The 19,510-nt window shown below is 52.7% G+C and overlaps 1 protein-coding gene and 1 pseudogene across 1 annotated transcript; one reads left to right on the forward strand and one right to left on the reverse strand.

Annotated features, from left to right (window-relative positions):
- LOC118700713 (zinc finger protein 271-like) overlaps positions 1-19,510 on the reverse strand; it is a 342,045-nt pseudogene that overhangs the window by 239,430 nt on the left and 83,105 nt on the right.
- Positions 10,496-11,428, forward strand: LOC118700729 (olfactory receptor 14J1-like). The gene has a single exon (XM_036405320.1). The coding sequence runs from the start codon at positions 10,496-10,498 to the stop codon at positions 11,426-11,428; it is 933 nt and encodes a 310-aa protein (XP_036261213.1).

The following is a 19,510-nucleotide window of genomic DNA, read 5'->3' on the forward strand; positions in this document are numbered from 1 at the left end:
AGAAGCTGAGGATGGAGACCAGGGAGGACAAATCCCCAGAGCAGAGCCACGTGGGAGAGGCCATTTTAAATGGCTCCACGGTGCAGAATTCCAACGTGGAGGAAAATCCCAGAGATCCCACAGGAAGAGGGGCTGCAAACCCAGCCCAGTGTGTTCTGAGGAGGAAAGACCCACCCTGAGCAAGGAAGGTGGAGAGAGCTTCAGCCAGAGCTCAGAGCTGGTGGTCCATGAGCAGCTTCACAATGGGGAGAAGCCCCACAAGTGCTTGGAGTGTGGGAAGAGCTTCAGGCAGAGCAGCACCCTGATCAGCCACCAGATGATCCACACTGGGGAATGGCCCTACGAGTGTGGGGAGTGTGGGAAGGGCTTCAGCTGCAGCTCTGCCCTCATCATCCACCAACGCATCCACACTGGGGAGAGGCCCTACGAGTGTCCCCAGTGTCAGAAGAGTTTTCAGACCAGATCCAGTCTCCACCTGCATGAGCGAATTCACTCAGAGGAGAGGCCCTTCCTCTGCCAAGACTGCGGGAAGGGCTTCAAGCACAGCTCCAGCCTCATCATCCACGGGCGCATCCACACAGGGGAGAGGCCCTAGGAGTGTCCCCAGTGTGGGAAGAGCTTCACCAGCAGCTCTCACTTGACCAGACACCAACGGAGCCACCAGTAAGGAAAGCCCTGCAAATGCCTCGATTGCAGGAACAGCTTCATGCACCACTCCAGCTTCATCCCCCATGGCAGAAGCCACATTGGGAAGAGCCCTGGTGATCCATGTTCCCCGTGATCCATGCTGGGAAGACACCTGTCCCTTCTCCTGCCCCTGCCAATGACACGATGTGGAATGGAAGAACCTGAGGGTCTGGCCATGGCCCTGTCATTCCATTCACTTCCACCTCAGAACATTGCCAGGGGCAGGGAAGGGACTCTCGCTCTTTCTCTCTCCCTGAGGAGAAGGGTGTCCTTTCCAGGCAGAGGAAATTGTGGCCAGGCAGACCCAGTGAGTTGTGTTTTTATTTTCCCTGAAAACAGTTATATTTATCCATTCTGTTATCAATATCATTTCTGCTCCTGTTTGTTTCCTTATCTCGTTGCTGCTCCCAATAAATTGTTCTTATCCCAGCCCAGGATCTTTGCCTTTTGTGCTTTCCATGGGAGGCGGGAGGGCAGTGAGGGCAGCGCAGTTTTAGCGGGAGCAGGAAATTGGGGAATCCCATTCCTGAAGCCCGGCCCATGGAAACCAAGCATCCCAGCTGGTGCCAGCCCTGGTGGCCATGGCAGCAGCCTTGGGAGCGGGTCCCTGGCTGGGGCTGTGGGAACCTCTTCCCTCTGGTGCCCAGGGACAGGAGTGGAGGGAGCGGCTGCAGCTGAGTCGGGGCAGGCTCAGGTTGGATGTCAGGAAAAGGTTTTTGCGCAGAGGCTGCTGGGGCCCTGGCCAGGCTCCCCAGGGAAGGGTCCCAGCTCCAGGGCTCTCTGAGCTGCAGCAGCGTTTGGCCAGCGCTGCCAGGCCCAGGCTGGCATTGTTGGGGTGTCCTGTGCAGGGCCAGCAGTTGGACTGGAGGATCCTGATGGGTCCCTCCCAGCTCAGCCAATTCTGTGCTTCTGGGATCCCATCAGCCTGGGGATGGGGCTGCCAGTGGTTGCCATGGCAACGGGCTCTGGCTGCAGGCCTGAGCTGGTGTCCATGGCAACCAGCCCTGGCATGGGGTCTCCATGGAGCTGCCAAGGGACTGAGCATAGCAACAGGGGGCTGGTGATGGTTGCCATGGAAACTAAGCATAGCAACAGCGGGCTGGGGATGGTTGCCTGCTATGGATCACATTTGTCACAGGCCCTCAGAGGGGTTCCATGGGTACTTTCCAAGAGTCTCCAGGCTCTTCCAGAGCTGGAATGTCACAGGCAGGGACAGGGGCTCCATGGAGACCTCCCAGGGCTTTCTGGGGATGGTAAAGAGCCCTGTGGTCAGAGGCAGTCACAGCCATTCCATGGTGACATCCCAGGGCACCTTGGGCTGCAAAGGCACCCATCTGTCACAGGCACCCACGGGGGCTCCACGGTGACATCCCAGGAGTGCCCAGGCTGCCAACGAGCTGGGATGGCCCAGACACTCACAGGGGTTCCTGCCATGGGCACAGTGGGAGCTTCAGGCAAAGTTGATTAGAGAAGCTCCTGTTGGGTCACAAGGTGCAGAAAGGATCCCCAATAGCCCCCACAGATCCCCAAATGTCACCGTTGAATCAGAGATGACCCAGACTCAGATCAGTAGGCTAAGGGCTAAAACCCACTGATTTTTGCAATCCTCTTCTTTTATATCTTGATTTGCTACAGGTAGACCTCATTGGTCATTTAATCAACACATTTCACATGACTGGCCAACTAAGACAACACCCTTCAGTAAACAACTAGATGGAAAAGAGCCAACCTATTACAAACATTTTCAGGGCAACAGTTATTGATGTTTGTTTTATGTTGGGCCTTTCTGGGGGCTCCCTGGATGGGGGAAACCCTCTGTAGCAGTTCTGTGCCAGGTATAAGGACACGCACGGGACTTTTTCAGTCTTCAGCTTCTTGTTTATGGTTATTTTATCTAAAGTTTTGCATTGCTGTCCACATCAGGCTCAGCACGCTGGGGAAACACCTCAAAATGGCCCTAATATGTACAGTTTCAAGATCTTTTAAAGTTTTCTCATCCAATTAATTCTTAAAACATACATTATTTCTACTTATCGACCAATAACTCATCGCTTGACTGTCCACATAACCTCTGCACTGTGCTTTCCTTGACCAATCACCCTGTGCCACCAACACTGCAGAAAATGGAGTCAATGAAGGAGACAGGGACTACACCCCAATTCCTCCATCTTGCTTTCTATCTACACCATACTAAAAAATCCCAAAAACTAAATTTCTCACCCAAGTGACATGTTGTACTACCCTCTAATCTATTTCACACTTTGGTAAATTCTAATCTGTCTCAAAGTCTTGGAAGACCTCTCCATTGGTGAAGGTTAAAGGCAGTGTTTCTCTGTGGGTCAGGATTCCTCAGAGCAGACAGAGAAATATTCCCGGTACCTTGGATTCCCACACTAATAACCTAAAAAACTTTAAAGATTTAAAGTTACCCAAAAATGATGCAGGTAAGTAGGATTAGAAGGAGAAGAAATAGAGAACAACAGAAAGACAGAAGATCTATAGAAAGACACGCACATAGCCACCAACAGCTCAGGTTCCAGCATCACCAACAGAGAAACCCCAGCAGAAGGCAGAATCCACACCCTGGGTGGGCCTCGTGCTCCGGCTTTTAACCCCCTGGGCCTTCATGGCCCCGCCCCTGGGGTGGGACTGCCAGTTGCTTGTCCAATCAGAGACAGGATAGATGCATCTGGTAGTGTGTGATTGATCGACAGCTGGGCCAATCAGAGCTGCATTAGCACCGCCTCTGCTGTGTGATTGACAGCTCTGCCAGGCCAGGGCTGGGGGCGGGGCTCTGTCCCACCACAAACAAAGGCCTGACCCGGCCCTGGCCCCACATGGGACAGGTCTGCCTGGTTTGGCCTCCTGGGGGCTGTCTGACAGGTCCCACTGAATTTGGCATGTCAAGGGCCACTTCCCATCTGACCATGAAGCACTGGGGCTCTGTGCTTTTATTCCTGTGGGAAAGAACTGTCTTTCTTGTCTAGGCACCCATGGCCAAAATTGGGATTCTGCATCTAAAATTCCCTATATCCAAGGGTTACTCCCAGAAAAAATCTGCCCATACAGTCAAGTCTGGCCAGCCTTGGCCTCTGGTGACTGCCTCTCATCTGCCCCTGCACCACTGGGGCTCACTTGTTTCCTTCCTATGGAGACCATTGTGACACTGCGGGGCATTGTGGAACCAATGGGCCATGGTGACACTGCAGGCCCTTGTGGAACCTGTACACTGTAGGAACTTGTGGAACCAAGGGGAACATTGTGACCCTGCAGGGTACCATGGATCCAAGGGGCCACTGTGACACTGTGGGGCCTCGTGGAACCAAGGACATCTTTGTGGCTCTGCTGGGCCGCATGGTTTCAAGGGGCCAGTGTGAAGCAGCAGGGCTTTGTGGAACCAAGAGGCCATTGCTGCATTTCAGGGCCTCGTGGAGCCAAAGGGCCGTTGTGATCCTGCAGGGCACTGTGGGTCCATGGAGAGCATTGTGGCATTGCAAGGCCCCATGGAATCATGGAGACCATTGTGACACTGTGGGGCCTCATGGAAGGAAGGGGCCATTGTGGCACTATGGGAACTTGTGGAACCAAGGGAATCATTGTTGCACTACTGGGTCCCAATGGAACCAAGGGGCCATTGGACACAGCGAGGCTTCATGGAACCCAAAGACCATCATGACACTGTGGGGCCTTGTGGAACCATGGAGACCATGAGGATCCTTAAGGACTTGTGTAATCAAGGGGCCATTATGACACCTGAGGGCATCATGGAAGCCAGAGAACCACTGTGGCACTGCAAGTCCTCATGGAAGCAAGGAGCCATTGTGACATTGCAGGGCCCTGTGGAACCAAGGGAACATGAAACAGGTGTGGCTGCCTTGGCCTGCCAGGGGTCACCTGACAGGTCTGGCTGATCTTGGAATGTGGAAGGCCACTCTCATCTGCCCCTGAAACACTGGGGCTCTGGGCTTTCCTTTGTGTGGAAAAGAACTGTCCATCTTTTCCAGGCATCCATGGCCAAAATTAGGATTCCACCTCCAAATTTCTGTGTATCCAAGGATTGCTGCCAGACAAAAGCTGCCAGGAGAGACACGTCTGTCTGGTCTTTAACTCCTGAATGCCAGAACTCACCTGTTTTCTAAACACTGGAAAGGGCTCTGTGCTTTTCTTTTTTATGGAAAAAATAATCTTTCTCCAGGCACAAATGTCCGAACTTAGTACTCCGCATCCATAATTTTGAATATCCAAGGGTTGCTCCAAGCAAACCTGTCAGGACAGACAGGTCAGGCTTGCCTTGGCCTCTGGTGGTTGCTGTTCATCAGCTCCTGAAACATGGGGGCTCCGTGCTTTCCTTCCTATGGAGACCAATGTGACATTGGGAGCCTTGTGCAATGAAGGGGCCATTGTGACACTGCAGAGCACTATGGATCCAAGGGATCATTGTGACACTGAGGAACCTTGTGGAACCTTGTGGAACCAAGGACATCATTGTGGCTCTGTTGGGCCACATGGTCCCAAGGGACCAGAGCAAAGCAGCAGCATGTAACTCTGAGTTACAGCAAAAGCAGCTGTAACTCAGAGTCAGCCAGATTTTACCCCAAAATAATTGGGCATGAGTTTCAAGCCCTGGAAATAATTTGTTTAACTTAAGGTGAGCTTGAGAGTTCCCCCATAAGCCTTTAGTGTTGCTATGCTAAGTCTTCCAAGTTCTGCTCCCCTATTGGTTACTTGTTTCCCCTATAGGGTTATTGTTCTAGAGTGTTCTACCCCCAGGTGTACATGGTGTCTCTTCCCCTTTGTCTCAGGTCTTTGGATCCTGCCCCCCATACTGTTCTTGACTTCTCCATGTTTATTGTTTTTAACCCTGTTATTAAAGTTCCTTTTAAACAACTCCATTGATCCTGCTCCTTTTCATTTCCGCCACTCTCGCCCTGAAGTCAGGGAACCAGAGAGTTTTGTCACAGCCACCTTCATCGTGACCTTTGGCGCCCGAACAGGGACCATGACATTCAGGGCTCCCTGTGTCAGTCACGTCAGCTGGGGTTTTCTGATGGATAGGCCAGTGCTCCCCGGGATTTTGGATTGTGCCATGCCCAGTGGATTCACCGTTGCTTCAAGGGACCTTGCCCAGGATCCACAGGGACAATGACAGTTTCACTTGCATGGGATATCAGGTGGGTTTGGGGAAACGCAGGACAATTATTGCCCACTTTGCCACTGTGTTTTTACAATATGCATCCACATCCCATAACTGATTTGGGATGTTCCAGTGCCTGTTCTACCTAAGGCGGAGAAAGAGAAAAATGGGTAGCCAGATGTCCAAAGTAGAAAGGTGCATATATGGATGCTCTAAGTTAATTCTCACTGATCATGACCAAATATCTTCAAAGAACAAATTAAAATCAATCGTGGAGTGGATCATTAAAAATTTTCCAAATGCCCCTGAGCCTGACCGTCCTCCCTCCATCTTGGCTCCTCCACTTCCTGCTACCACAGCCTTCTCTTCCGCCCTGAATGAACCTCCAGACTCCACCCCCACAACTGTGGGTCACACCCCCACTGTCAATCATTCCACCTCCACCCTGGGCCATGCCTCCAAAAGGCCAGCCTGGAAGTCCGCCATCCTAAATCAAGGCCCTTCCTCCCCAACACCTGACAAAATGGCAGCACCCTCTGCCTCAACCTCTGGCAACAATATAACCCCATGGTCAAAGATACTAAGCCCAACTGTCACACTATTTCTAATCCAAATGTTTCTGCTCCAAGTAATTCTTCCTCCCCAGAAGACAGTTTGAATTCTCCAGAGCCACCTCACCCCTCAACCCCAGAAGATCCCTGGGAAAGGAAGGAGCCTGGCAAATAGTCTCAAAATTCCTCATTGCCCTGGTATGTTATGAAAGAAGGGGGCAGAATTCCAGGTATCAGCCTTTGGTTTATGGAGAAATTAAGCAGCTGTGTAGGGCAGATAACGGCCATAGAAAGTTGGCCTAATGAGGGCCATGTTTCCAGCACATCTTAACCCCCTATGATTTAAAATATATTATGACCATGTTGTTGTCACCTACAGAGTACACCCTGTGGGAAGGGGGATGGAAGTGTTTACTAAATCAATTAATAGCAGACTATGCTAATAATGAGGCAAGGGCAGAATTGACAATCAACCATCGAGCTGGAGAAGGACAACACAGCCTAGCAGATGATCAAGCAGCAGGTATCCCCAGAGAAGTATTGGATGATATCAAAGAGATGGCTTTGAAAGCTTTAATCCAGGTATCGGATGGTAGCATCCCAAATTTGGACTACCTTGGGTGGCTGCAGCTAAAGCTTTAGGGCAATCAGACCATCCTGGGTGCCTGTTAAGTAAGCAAACCAATGCTGCCTCCCTCACATTGAGTGGCTGCTCTCAGACACAGAGACCATCAGACACGCCACCTTGCAGAACAGCGATAGAGTTTTGACTCTGGGCACATGGGCATGGCTGTGTAGACTTTGAGGGCATGTGCTGCATGAACCTCTCCAGCCACAGCGAGTCAATCCACAAGAGCATTCAGGTACTGAAGGAAGGCTTCAAGAAGCTTCAAGTGGAAAACAAAGACTGGTTCAATAAACTCTTCCAATCCAAGGGATAAAGGGATGGATTATGTCTGGCTAGAACAGGACTATTAATTGTCTTAGTGGTTGTTGTTGTATTGTTAATTGTCCTGTGTTTGTTTGGATGCTGTTAGAAAGTCTTACAAAATTCTTTCAGTTCCATCTTTGTTGTAAAACAGAGAGGGGGAAGATACCCAATACAGACTCCTCATGGACTCCTTGGAGGAGAGAATTGGAGGCCAGGATGGCACAAAAACCTCTCAGAGACTCAGTGTGGGAAGGAAAATCCTTAAAAGTACCTAAAAGTATTCTTAAATCCATAAAGTACCTTAAAAACCTTGAGTATCTCAAGGCATTAATGAGCCCCACTAAGTGTCAGTACAAAGTTCTCCAGGGACTCATTAAAGCAGATAATTGGGGCCATGATTGCACAAACCTCTCACAGAGTCTGTATCAAAAGGGAAACACCAAGTACCTTCAAATAACTGAAGTACCTTGAAGTATTAATGATCCCCACTGAGTGTTGTTACTGACAAAGCCTCTCCAGGGACTAATTACAGCAGATAATTGGTGGCCATGATTGCACAAACCTCTCAGAGACTCCAAGGCAAAAGCCAAACCCAAAGTCCTTTGAAAAACCTGCAGTCCCTGCAGGGAGCATGAAGGAGCCCCCAGGGCCATTGCTGAGCAAGGCTCCCCAGGGACTCCTTGCAGCAGATCCTTGAGGCCACTGGGATGTGGGCTAGGGGGGGATGCTGAGGGCAGCACAAGGGGCTGACAGTGCCCAGCCTGGCTGGGGCTGTGCCAGGAGGCCCCAGGGCCTCAGGACAAGGTGTCTCCTCCAAGCCCTTGCTGGCACAGACCCTGCTGTGGCCCAGGGCACCAAGACTTGGCTTCTCTTTGTCCCCACCTGTCATCACTGCCTGCAGTTCTCTGCTCTGCCTGGGGCCTGGGGACACTTGCTCAGTCGTGTCCCTCTCTGGGACCCATTAGAAGTCCAAGGAACTTTGGAGTTGGATTCTGCCTTGGAGTTCTGCAGAGGTTTCTTCAGCTCCCTCTCAGGGACTGATGTTCAGGGCCTGAGCACAAAGCCCCAGAGGCTGATTAAAGTCCTTGTGCTGTGTCTGTGCTGCTGAGCTGGGCTGGGCTCCTGGCACAGAGGCAGCTCTTGCTCACCAAGAAGAGCTTCAAAAGCACATTTCTCTGGATGAGCAGCTCCTGTGCCAGCCCAGCAGGGCTGGGGCACTGCCTGCAGCCAGCCCGGGCACAGCACAGAGGCCCAGAGAGCTTCAATCAGTCAGGGCTGGGAAGGGGCTGAGAAGTGCCTGGGGCACAATCACTGCCAGCCCTTGGCACAGGAACCTCTGGCTGCAGGACAGTGCAGCTGCAGCTCCTGGAGCCATCTCCTCAAGCTGGAACATCCCAATGCCTGCAGAGCCAGTGAGTACAACTCTGGGTATTTCTGGTGCAAGGGAGGGGAAATTCTCATGAAGCTCTGACATGCTGACGGGTTCTGGTCAGTCACAGAATATTTCCAAGACAAGGACTTTGTAAAAAATGAGGAAACTTTCAAAGACTTTGTATTCAGTTTCCCACTATTGGAGCATGGCAGGGAGGGGGGGATAAGTATAAAGGTTGATTATGAATTATAATTGTGAATTTTGACAAGTGCCTGAGACATCCGAACTGTTTCTTTTAGTGATCAGAAGAAGATCCCTAATGTGCTTTCAGCCACTCTGCCCATGGACAGCAGCAGCATCACCTTTGCTGGAGCCATCAGGCTCAGTCTGAGCTGTCCTTTCTCCAAGCTGCAAACAGAACCTGCCCCCAGCCACTGCCCTGCAAACAGGCAGGGTTCTGTCAGGCCAAGGAGAGTGCACAGAGATTTGGGGTCTGTGGGTGCTGGCAGGGAGAGATCAGGCACAGGGAAACACCTGGAGGAGGGAAATCTGCAGGAAGCAGAGAGAAGATGAGGCAATGAGAGAAAACAAAGCCCAGCAATGCTGTGGCAGGGAGAGTTTAGAGATGCCCACAGGAGCCCCTCCAGTGCAGCCCCTCCTTCTGAACAAGCCCCCTCCCTCCTGTGCCCCAGCCAAGCCTCTGCCCTCAGGGCCGGGGCTCCAAGGCGTGCAGCCCCTCCTGTGCAGGCAGAGCTGCAGCAGAGCCGTGGGGCAGCTCTGCAGCCCCGGGCCCAGTTCCCTCTGCAGAGCACAGGGCTGGGAGCAGCTGCCCGGCCCTGGGGGCTCTGGCAGGGGCACAGCTGGCTCAGGGTGACGCTGTCCCCAGGGCCCGGCTCTGGGCAATGCTGTCAGTGCAGCCAGGGAAGGAGCTGCATCTCCCTTCATCCAATGCCATCAGAAGGACTCTTGGAAGTCTCCCTGAGATTTCAGTCCAAGCTGGGAGCTTCAATCCAGGGTGCAAACCTGTCCTGTAATATCTCTGTGTTATCTGAAAGATCGAGGGTGAGCCATAGAAGTTCTAGGATGGAAAAATGCTGCTGGGTTGGTGAAATGAGCTCTGTGTGTCTTTGGGTACAAATATGGGGCTGAGACCTTGATAAAGGAATGGACATTTGGTGGACTGTGGGGGATCCATCTGCTCTCAGCAGTGTCAGGATGGTTTTTAAAGGAAACATGGGAGGGTGATCATCCTCTGTCTGAGAATGATGAAAGCCCAGAGAATCCTGGAACAGGACTGGGAGACAGACCTCCTCCCCTCACTCTCCACTCACCACCTTGCCTCAGAGAACTCACTCTGTTCTCCCTGAGGGCAGCAGAAATGCTGTGACCTTCTGACATCTGAATATAGTCAGCAAGAGAGGGGGAAGAGGAGCTGTAAAATCGCTAGAAGATTTAAACAGATTTTACCATTCCTGCTCTCTGGCAGTGGGGGTGCACATGCTCACAGGGCCGTCTGTATTAACAAGGTTTCAAAGTGGAACACGAGGACAGGTCCCTGTCCTCCTCCCACATCTGCACAGCAGGGCTGAATTATAAAAACACAGTGTGTAGCTGCCCTGAACCTGATGTCCCACTCAGCCAGCATCAGCCAGGGATCCCCCCTTGGAGCTGAATGAAAATCTGCTGGAAATTCAAAAGGATGTCAGAGGGTTATACAAGAAGGGTCTATGGGAAAAGGCTTTGTTTTTGCTGGAAAAAATTCCTCCTAAACTGTCACAGTCCTTTCTCCATGAACAAGTGCCCATGTGCAGCCCCAGCAAATGTCCAACAGCAGCTCCATCAGGCACTTCCTGCTGCTGGCATTGGCAGACACGCGGCAGCTGCAGCTCCTGCACTTCTGCCTCTTGCTGGGCATCTCCCTGGCTGCCCTCCTGGGCAACGGCCTCATCATCAGCGCCGTAGCCTGCGGCCACCACCTGCACACGCCCATGTTCTTCTTCCTGCTCAACCTGGCCCTCACTGACCTGGGCTCCATCTGCACCACTGTCCCCAAAGCCATGCACAATTCCCTCTGGGACACCAGCAACATCTCCTACACTGGATGTGCTGCTCAGCTCTTTTTCTTTACGTTCTTCATCTCAGCAGAATTTTATCTCCTGACCATCATGTGCTACGACCGCTACGTGTCCATCTGCAAACCCCTGCACTACGGGACCCTCCTGGGCAGCAGAGCTTGTGCCCACATGGCAGCAGCTGCCTGGGCCAGTGCCTTTCTCAATGCTCTCATGCACACGGCCAATACATTTTCCCTGTCCCTGTGCCATGGCAATGCCCTGGGCCAGTTCTTCTGTGAAATCCCACAGATCCTCAAGCTCTCCTGCTCACATTCCTACCTCAGGGAACTTAGGCTTCTTGCTGTTAGTGCCTTTTTAGCATTTGGTTGTTTCATGTTCATTGTTTTCTCCTATGTGCAGATCTTCAGGGCTGTGCTGAGGATCCCCTCTGAGCAGGGACGGCACAAAGCCTTTTCCACCTGCCTCCCTCACCTGGCTGTGGTCTCCCTGTTCATCAGCACTGCAGTATTTTCTTACCTGAAGTCCCCCTCCATCTCCTCCCCATCCCTTGATCTGGCCCTGTCAGTTCTGTACTCGGTGGTGCCTGCAGCCCTGAACCCCCTCATCTACAGCCTGAGGAACCAGGAGCTCAAGGCTGCAGTGTGGAGACTGATGACTAGATGCTTTCAGAAACATTAAACTGCTCGCCAATTTCTGGCAATCACTTGTAATAAAACTAATCTTTGATACTTCTTGTTGGTTTCATTTCGGAGGTTCTTTTTCTTTGTTTTACTTTTTCAATATCCACTGAAAGAAATGTCATTGCTTCTGACATTTCTCATTTTGTTTCTCTCCACCTTCCCTGTAGCCACAGACTGTGTCAGTGAGGGGCTGTGCTCTCAATGGCTTTAAAGGAACTAAAGGATCTCCCAGCAGAGTTTTCTGCAGAGATGCCCTTTTGTTGCCTTCTCTGGAGCTGCAGCAGCAATGTCTGTGTGCAGAGCTGGGGCAGATCAGGGCTGGCCCAGCAGCTGTGCCCAGCAGCAGCAGCAGCACTTGGTGTTGCCAGTGCTGCTGCCGTGGCCCTGCCCCGCTGCCCTGGTGGCCCTGGTGTTGCTGCAGGGCCTGAGTGCTCTCGGGGCCGGGCACAGCCCTGGGGGTGGCAGTGCCGGGGCTGCAGCAGGGACAGGCCATGGGCACTGCTGGGGCAGCGCTGACGCCTCAGGCCAGGCCCTGGGGGATCCAGGCTCCTTGCCCAGGCTCTCTCAAGAACACGGCCAGGCCAATGCTCAGCACAGAAACCCCCGTCAGCAGCCCCAGGCTGGCCGTGGGCAGGCTGGGGGCAAACAGCATGGCTGGGGCTCTGCAAGGGCCCTGGGGCAGACGGGAAGGAGCAGCAGAGAAGGGGCTGATCCATGCCCAGTGCGCTGCACAGCCCAGGGCAGCGTCCCAGAGCGTCCTCATGCAGCTGCCAACAACATCCCCCCTCTGCAGCCCTGGCCTCTCCCCCAGCTCACACAGGTGCCCCATCCTTGCAGGCACAGACACGGCAGCACTGCCTCAGCAGCCCCTGTTTGCATTGCACACAGCAGGGGCAGCACCCCCATGCTGTTGCTGTGGGGACATGAAGCTGAGGGAGCACAAATGCCATCAGCCCCTGGGGCCAGCAAGGCCTGGGGGACACCAGGGAAACCACTCAGCTTTGTCCTGGCCTCTGCACTCAGCCAGAAAGTTTGTTCCCATCAGCTGGGAGTTTCCTGTGCCACTGCAGACGCTGTTGCTCAGAGCCAGGGCTGCCTAGCAGCCACTCCCAAACTGCCCTGAGCATTTCCATGGCTTCACCTTTGCTTTCTTTATTCTTCCTGGCACAAATTTCTCCCTAATGCCCACCCAAAGGGGTCCAGAAATGGGCACAGGACTTGAGGTGCTGCCCACCCAGTGCCCCCGAGCACAGGGGAAGAATCCCTGCCCTGCTCCTGCTGGCCACACCATTCCTGATCCAGGACAGGAGCCATTGGCCTTCTTGGCCACCTGGGCACACTGCTGCCTCATGTCCAGCCTGCTGTCCATCAGTCCCTGCAGGTCCCTTACTGCCTGGCTGCTCTCCAGCCACTCTGTCCCCAGCCTGTAGTGCTGCAGGGGTTGTGGTGGCCAAAGTGCAGGACCCGGCACTGGGACTTGTGAAACCTCACCTTGTTGGATTTGGGCCCTGGATCCAGCCTGTCCAGGGCCCTGTGCAGAGCCCTCCTACCCTCCCACAGATCAACACTCATACTCCTCTCGGTGTCATCTGCAAAGATGTCCTTGGTTCTTTGGGACCCCTCAGTGTCACAATGGCCTCCTGGTTACACCAGGCCCTGCACTGTCACACTGGTTTCCTTGGTTCCATGAGACCATGCAGAGCAACAATGGTCTCCTTGGTTTCATGGGGCCACAAAATGTGACAATGGACTCCTTGGTTCCGTGGGGTTTCACAGTGTCACAATGTTCTCGTTGGTGCTGCAGTTCCACAGTGGCCCCTTGGTTCCATGTGGCCCCAGGGTGTCACAATGGCCCCATGGTCTCATGAGGGCCCAAACTGTCACCATGGTCTCTGGGGTTCCACAAGTCCCCTCAGGGTCACAATGGACTCCTTGTTTCCACAAGGCCACACAGTGTCACAACGTTCTTCCAGATCCCTTGAGGCCCCATCGTGTCACAGAGGCCCCTTGGTTACACAGGATCCTGCAGTGTCACAATGTCCCCTGGGTGCCATGAGGCCCCGCAGTGTCAGAACGGCCCCTTGGTTCCACTGGGCCCTGCAGTCTCCCAATGGTCTCCTTGGTTTTGCAGTGTCAAAATGGTGAAACCCCTTGGTTACACGAGGCCCTGCAGTGTCACAATGGCCTCTGTGGTTCCACGAGGGCCCAGAGTGTCACGGGGCACTCCCTGGTTCCATTTGGCCCCAGAGCACCACCATGAACCCCTGGTTCTGTGGGGCTGCATGGTGTCACCATGGTCCTCTTAGTTCCACGAGGCCCTGCAGTGTCACAATGGCCCCAGAGTGTCCCAATCATCACAAAATGACAGAATCAAATGGGCTGGAAAAGACCTTTGGGATCATCAAGTCCAACCAATGCCCTAATACTGCCTTGTCACCCAGACCATGCCACTAAGTGCCACTGGAGATGGACAGTGACTCTGCCACCTCCCCCCTGGCCAGCCCATTCCAGTTCCCACTCACCCTTTCTGTGAAGAACTCCTTCCTATTGTCCAGCCTGAACCTCCCCTGGTGCAGCTTAAGGCTGTGTCTTCTTGTCCTGCCCTCCAGCAGATCCACACTCACACCCAGCTTGGTGCCATCTGCAATTTGTGAATGCTGGACTCGATCCCCTCACCCAGATCATCAGTGAAGATATTAAACAGGACTGGGCCCAGCACAGATCCCTGGGGACAGCAGCAGTGCCTGGACACCAGCTGGGTGCAGCACCATCCCCACCACTCTCTGGGCCCAGCCTCCAGCCAGCTCTTAAATCTCCCAGCGAGGGGGGAACCTGCCCAAGCCGTGGGCTGCAGCTTTTCCAGGGAATGCTGTCAGAGACAGAGTCAAAGGCTCTGCTGGAGTCCAGGCACACAACATCCACAGCCTTTCCCGCATCCACAGCTGGGTCACCTGGGCATAAAAGGAGACCGGGTTGGTCGGGCAGGACCTGCCACCCCTAAATCCACGCTGGCTGGCTCTGATCCCTGGGCCATCCTGTGGGTGCCCTGTGATGGCACTCAAGGTGATCTGTTCCATAACCTTGCCAGCCACCCAGGTCAGGCTGACAGGCCTGGAGTTCCCCAGCTCCTCCTGCCAGCCCTTCCTGGGGATGGGCTCACACTAGCACCTCCAGTGCTCTGGGCCCTCCCTGCTGAGCCAGGACTGATGGTAAATGATGGAGAGCAGCCTGGGGAGCTCATCCACAGCTCCCTCATCCCCCTGGGATGGATCCCATCTGATCCCATACACCTGTGAGCATCTGAGTGGCTCAGCAGGTCCCCAGCTGCTTCCTCCTGGATTCCAGGGGGCTGTTCTGCTCCCTGTGCCCATCTACCAGCTCAGGAGAACACTTGTCCTGAGGACAGCCTGTCCTACTATTGAAAATTGAGACAAAAAAGGTTTTAAGTAGCCTAGCCTTTTCTTTATCTTCCTTTACTATGTTCTCCACTTTATCCAATAAACAGTAGAGGTTCTCCTTATCCCACATTTTGCAATTAATTTATTTATAGACACATTTTCTATTATTTTTCACACAAGTGGACAGGTTAAACTCTAATCGAGGTTTCACCTCTTTCCTTTTCTTTCTGCATAAGCTAATAACATCCTTAAACACTGCCTAAGTTTCCTGACCTTGTGTCCAAAGGTGATGCTCACTCTTCCTTCTGTTGACTTCCCACAAAAGCTCCATGGGCAGCCAGGCCAGTCATTTTCATCACCAGCTCACCTTTTGTCACACTGGGACAGGCTGCTCTTCCCCTTAAGATTACTTTCTTGAAATGTGTCCATCCTTCCTGGACCCCTTTGATTTAAAGGGCTGTTTCTTTTTAAAAAAGTCAGTACCTGATTTTATATTCCCCAAATCAGCATTCTAAACAGGCCAAAGTCTGCCCTTGCTAATTCCAGTGCAGAAGTTTTGTTGCTGCCCCTTCTTCTTTCGCAGAACATTGAAAACTTGATTATTTCATGGTCACTTTGCCCCAGGCAGCCTCTGAGCCCCACATCTGCCCCCAGCCCTTCTCTGTTTGTGAACAGCAGCAGACAGAGCTTTCCTTGGCAGTGGGAGTGTTAACAAAAATTCAGTAAAACAGAAAACTCCTTAACACCTCTGTAGCATTAAGAAGCAGCATTCTTTATTCAGCTGGATGCATGGGGGAGAGCTCCTCCCAAAGCTGTGCAGGCTGAGTACAGGAAAGTTTCTGTTTATTTCCTGTATTTTGCACACACATTCATTGATTGTCCTGGACTAAAAACACATATGATAATCATTTCCCCAAAATCATTAACATATTCCCCCTTCCCCTGTACCCATGTGTTCTTCTGTCCTGGGGGTCTCTCTGGTGGTCCCTGGTGGTCGTGGACCCCAATGTTCCAGTGGGCCTGGCTGAGCTGGCAGGACACTGAGGCTGCTGAACTTCCAGTTCCCCTTCTCACACAATGGGCCTTGTGTGGTTTCCATAGGCCTAGGGATGTGGAGAACAAGCTCCAGGTGTCAGCTCACCTGGTGTAGGGAATTGATCATCTGGTAACATGAGGTCACAGAGTGGGCTATGACATCACAGAGTGGGGCATGTGAGATCATAGAGAAGCTATGACATCATAGACTGCCTCTGTGACATCACAGAGCCAGCTGTGATATCACAGGGCAGAGGTCTGACATCACAGAGGAGACTATGACATCACAGACTTGGCTGTGACATCAGAGACCAGCTGTGTGACATTAGAGAAGGGGCTGTAAGCTCACAGAGTAGGCTGTGACATCCCAGAGGGGCTGTGTGACATCCCAGCAGGGCTGTGTCAGGTCACTGGGTTGGTTACTCCTGTGACTGTGGTCACAAGGGTTTTCAGGATGAAGAAGAGATGAGAATGTCGACTCCATGATCAGAAGGCTTGATTTATTACTTTATGATATATGTTACATTAGGACTATACTAAAAAGCAATAGAAAGGAAAAGGTTTCTTCAGCAGCTAGCTAAGCTAAGAATAGACAAGAATGAATAACAAAGATCTGTGTCTCAGACAGAGCAAGAGCCAGCTCTGCCATGAGTGGTCAAGAAATCCAAACACCCACAGCAGACCAATCACGGCTCTACCTGTTGCATTCCACAGCAGCAGATAACCATTGTTTACTTTAGTTACTGAAACTGCAACTTCTCACAAGGAAAAATCCTAAGAAAGGATTTTTCATGAAAGATGTCTGCGACAACTCCGCCCCAGCTCCCCCTCACAGTTTCTCCCAACAAGTCCAATGCTGTCCATGCCCAGCGGGGTCCCTGTCCCCCGAGATCCCCCTGGCCCACCTGGAGCCACAGCCTCCACCAAAGGATGTTCCACAGGATCCACCCCAGAGCCTGACATGGGGACAAGGGGCCAGGGCTGTGTGACCAGGACATCAAGGACGGGGATTATCCAGGTCACTGTGGCCTGGGTTGGGTTGCCCAGGGCAGGAAAGATGTCTGGCAGCTGGAGCAGGGTCTGGGAAGGGCCTCCAAGGTGGGGCTGGAGCCCTTGGGCTGTGAGCAGAGGCTGAGGGAGCTGGGCTTGTCCAGCCCGGAGCAGGGAAGGCTGAGGGGCTCCTCATGCCAGCCTGGCAGTGCCAGTGAGGAGGGAATGGAGAACACAGAGCCAGGCTCTTCACCGGGGGCCTGGTGGGAGACAAAAGCCAATGGGTGGAAGGGGAAAGAGGGGAGATCAGCCAGGACAGGAGGAGATGAAATGAGTCAGGCTGGTTTCAGCATTTCCTCAGCACCAAGAGCAGCCTGACCTCCCTTCTCCATCCACCACTGACAGCTTTGCAAATCAGGAATTGTTGGAGCTGTTTAGTCCCCACTCCAGGACGAGCATCCTGATACAAGAAATTAATTGTGTTTATATCTGTCACAGAACCATGTTTATCTGAAATTACTTTTAGGATGGAAATCACTTGTTGGTGGTGGACTCATCAGATGCTGCTGGGACATTGTGCATAGCTCAGGGAAGAGTGAGATTGTTATTAAATTGTGTCCTGTTCAACCATGGTCTCTTTGCTATGAAGAGAAACTGTCTGTGCCTCTGAGTCTCACCAGTTCCTGACCCCCAAAGGACACAAACCTGATGAGTTGTGGCTCCCACTCCAGTGGCTGCACTTGGGCCTCCCTCCATCCCCAGAGCAGAGCTCCCTTGTCCCAGAGAGTCCCTGGCAATGCAGGGATGAAGGAAATAGGACAGGCTGTGGAGATCAGGGGCAGGGCAGAGCCAGGGAGAAGAATGACTTTTGCATTTAATGGAGCTGTGCCTTGCCTTGGCTTTGTTGGCTGACAAGAAATGGACATCCCTCTGTATCTTGGGCAGCACCTTCTCCAAGGAAAGCAGGTGGGAGTTGGAGCCAAGGAGCTGAAAGCTGCAGGTGCAGCCTGGGCTGGAGGGAGCTCAGATTTGCACAAGGCTGCTCTGAGTGCCAGGGCTTGGATGGGGGAAATGGTGGGCTGGGGGTAGGGACAGAGTCTGATTGATTGTCAGCCATGGAGGGTCTTGATTTTCATATCTATTCAAACTGCATGAGGAGGTACTTGGATTCAGTGTCAATTGCAGATTGCACATATCAATGAATTAACAGGAAAAAAAAGTTAAACAGGACCAAAAAATGTTTTCTCATTGGTCATGGGTTATACGTTAGGTCAAATACTGTTAAGTCCTGTGCTTTTAAGGTATCAGTTAGGTTTAAGGTATAAGTTAAATCCGTTTAAATTTGAGCTCTGTTAAGCTTTTAGGCTGTATTCCTTTTATCCTTGCCCTCAGTGTCCTTGTGTCATGCACATGCGGAATGAAAGTTGTTGATTCATTTCTGGTTTGATTGCCTGGATTTGGTTTGGTTTTGTTGTTGCTTTGTTTCTTTGGTGTGCCTGAAGTGTCCAGTCAGGAGCAGAGTGACTCTTGCCAAGGAACTTTGTGCTGCTGTTGCTTAATATTAAATCTGCTGATCCCTTGCTGGGGATGTTTTCAGCGCTCTCAAGGCCTCGTTGCTACCAGGGTGAAGGAGCCCTGTCCCAGGCTCTGGCCTTGGGGACACAGGGACGCTGCCGGGGGGTCCCTGTCCCCCTGTGCCACCCCCAGGGCCCCGGCCCCCCGTCCCTGTGTCAGGCTCTGGGGTCGATCTTGTGGAACATCCTCTGGGGGAGGCTGCAGGGCCGGGGGCGGGGGGACCTGGGGGGACAGGGGACCCCTCTGTGCACGAGCAGGGTTGGACTGCTCTGGGGGGAACTGTGAGGGGGGCCGGGGCAGAGTGACCTCCCCAGTGACCTCACACAGCCCCTGTGATGTCACACAGCCCCTGTGATGTCACATTGCCTCCTATGATGTCACACAGTCCCGTGATGTCACAGAGCCAACTCTATGTCACCTTGTGATGTCATACAGCAGTGCTGTGATGTTCCAGAAGACTGATGTCACAAAGTCACTCTGTGATACCAGAATCTGTTCTGTGATGTCACAGCCTGCTCTATGTTGCTACACAACCACCCGGTGATGTCACAACCCACTCTCTGATGCCACAGAGCCACCCTCTATGATGGCAGAGTCTGCTCTATGGCCTCATATCCTACTCTGGGATGTCACAGACAGCTCTGTGATGTCACCACCCCCTCAGTGATGTCACAAAAACTTCAAGAACTCAGTTATATTGAAACACTGAAGTTTCTTGTACTTTGAAGATATCCCTGTCAGGGACACAACTGAGAAAGTGTCCCCAGGTTCCAGGTAGAGCAGAACACTGGAGGCTGTGATGGCAGCTGGGGACAAGCAAGGCAAAGATGTCTCTGGTGCTGAGCAAACCTGGATGTGTTTCAGGAATGCAAAGGGCCAAGGCCTGAGCCCCAGCCCCTGGCCAGGCAGATCCTGTCCCTCCCTCATTGCTCAGGGCTCTTCCCGGGATGGGCACTGGCATGTGGGGATGGGCAATGCCAAGGGCGGGAGCATGGGGCGGCCCCTGCCAGGCTGCTGAGCAGGGACAAGGAGGCAATGAGGCCCCGGGCCTGCAAGGGTCACTTGTCCCCTCGTGGCCTCAG

The sequence above is a fragment of the Molothrus ater genome, chromosome 35 (genome assembly GCF_012460135.2).
Source record: "Molothrus ater isolate BHLD 08-10-18 breed brown headed cowbird chromosome 35, BPBGC_Mater_1.1, whole genome shotgun sequence".
In the NCBI taxonomy this organism is placed as follows: domain Eukaryota; kingdom Metazoa; phylum Chordata; class Aves; order Passeriformes; family Icteridae; genus Molothrus; species Molothrus ater.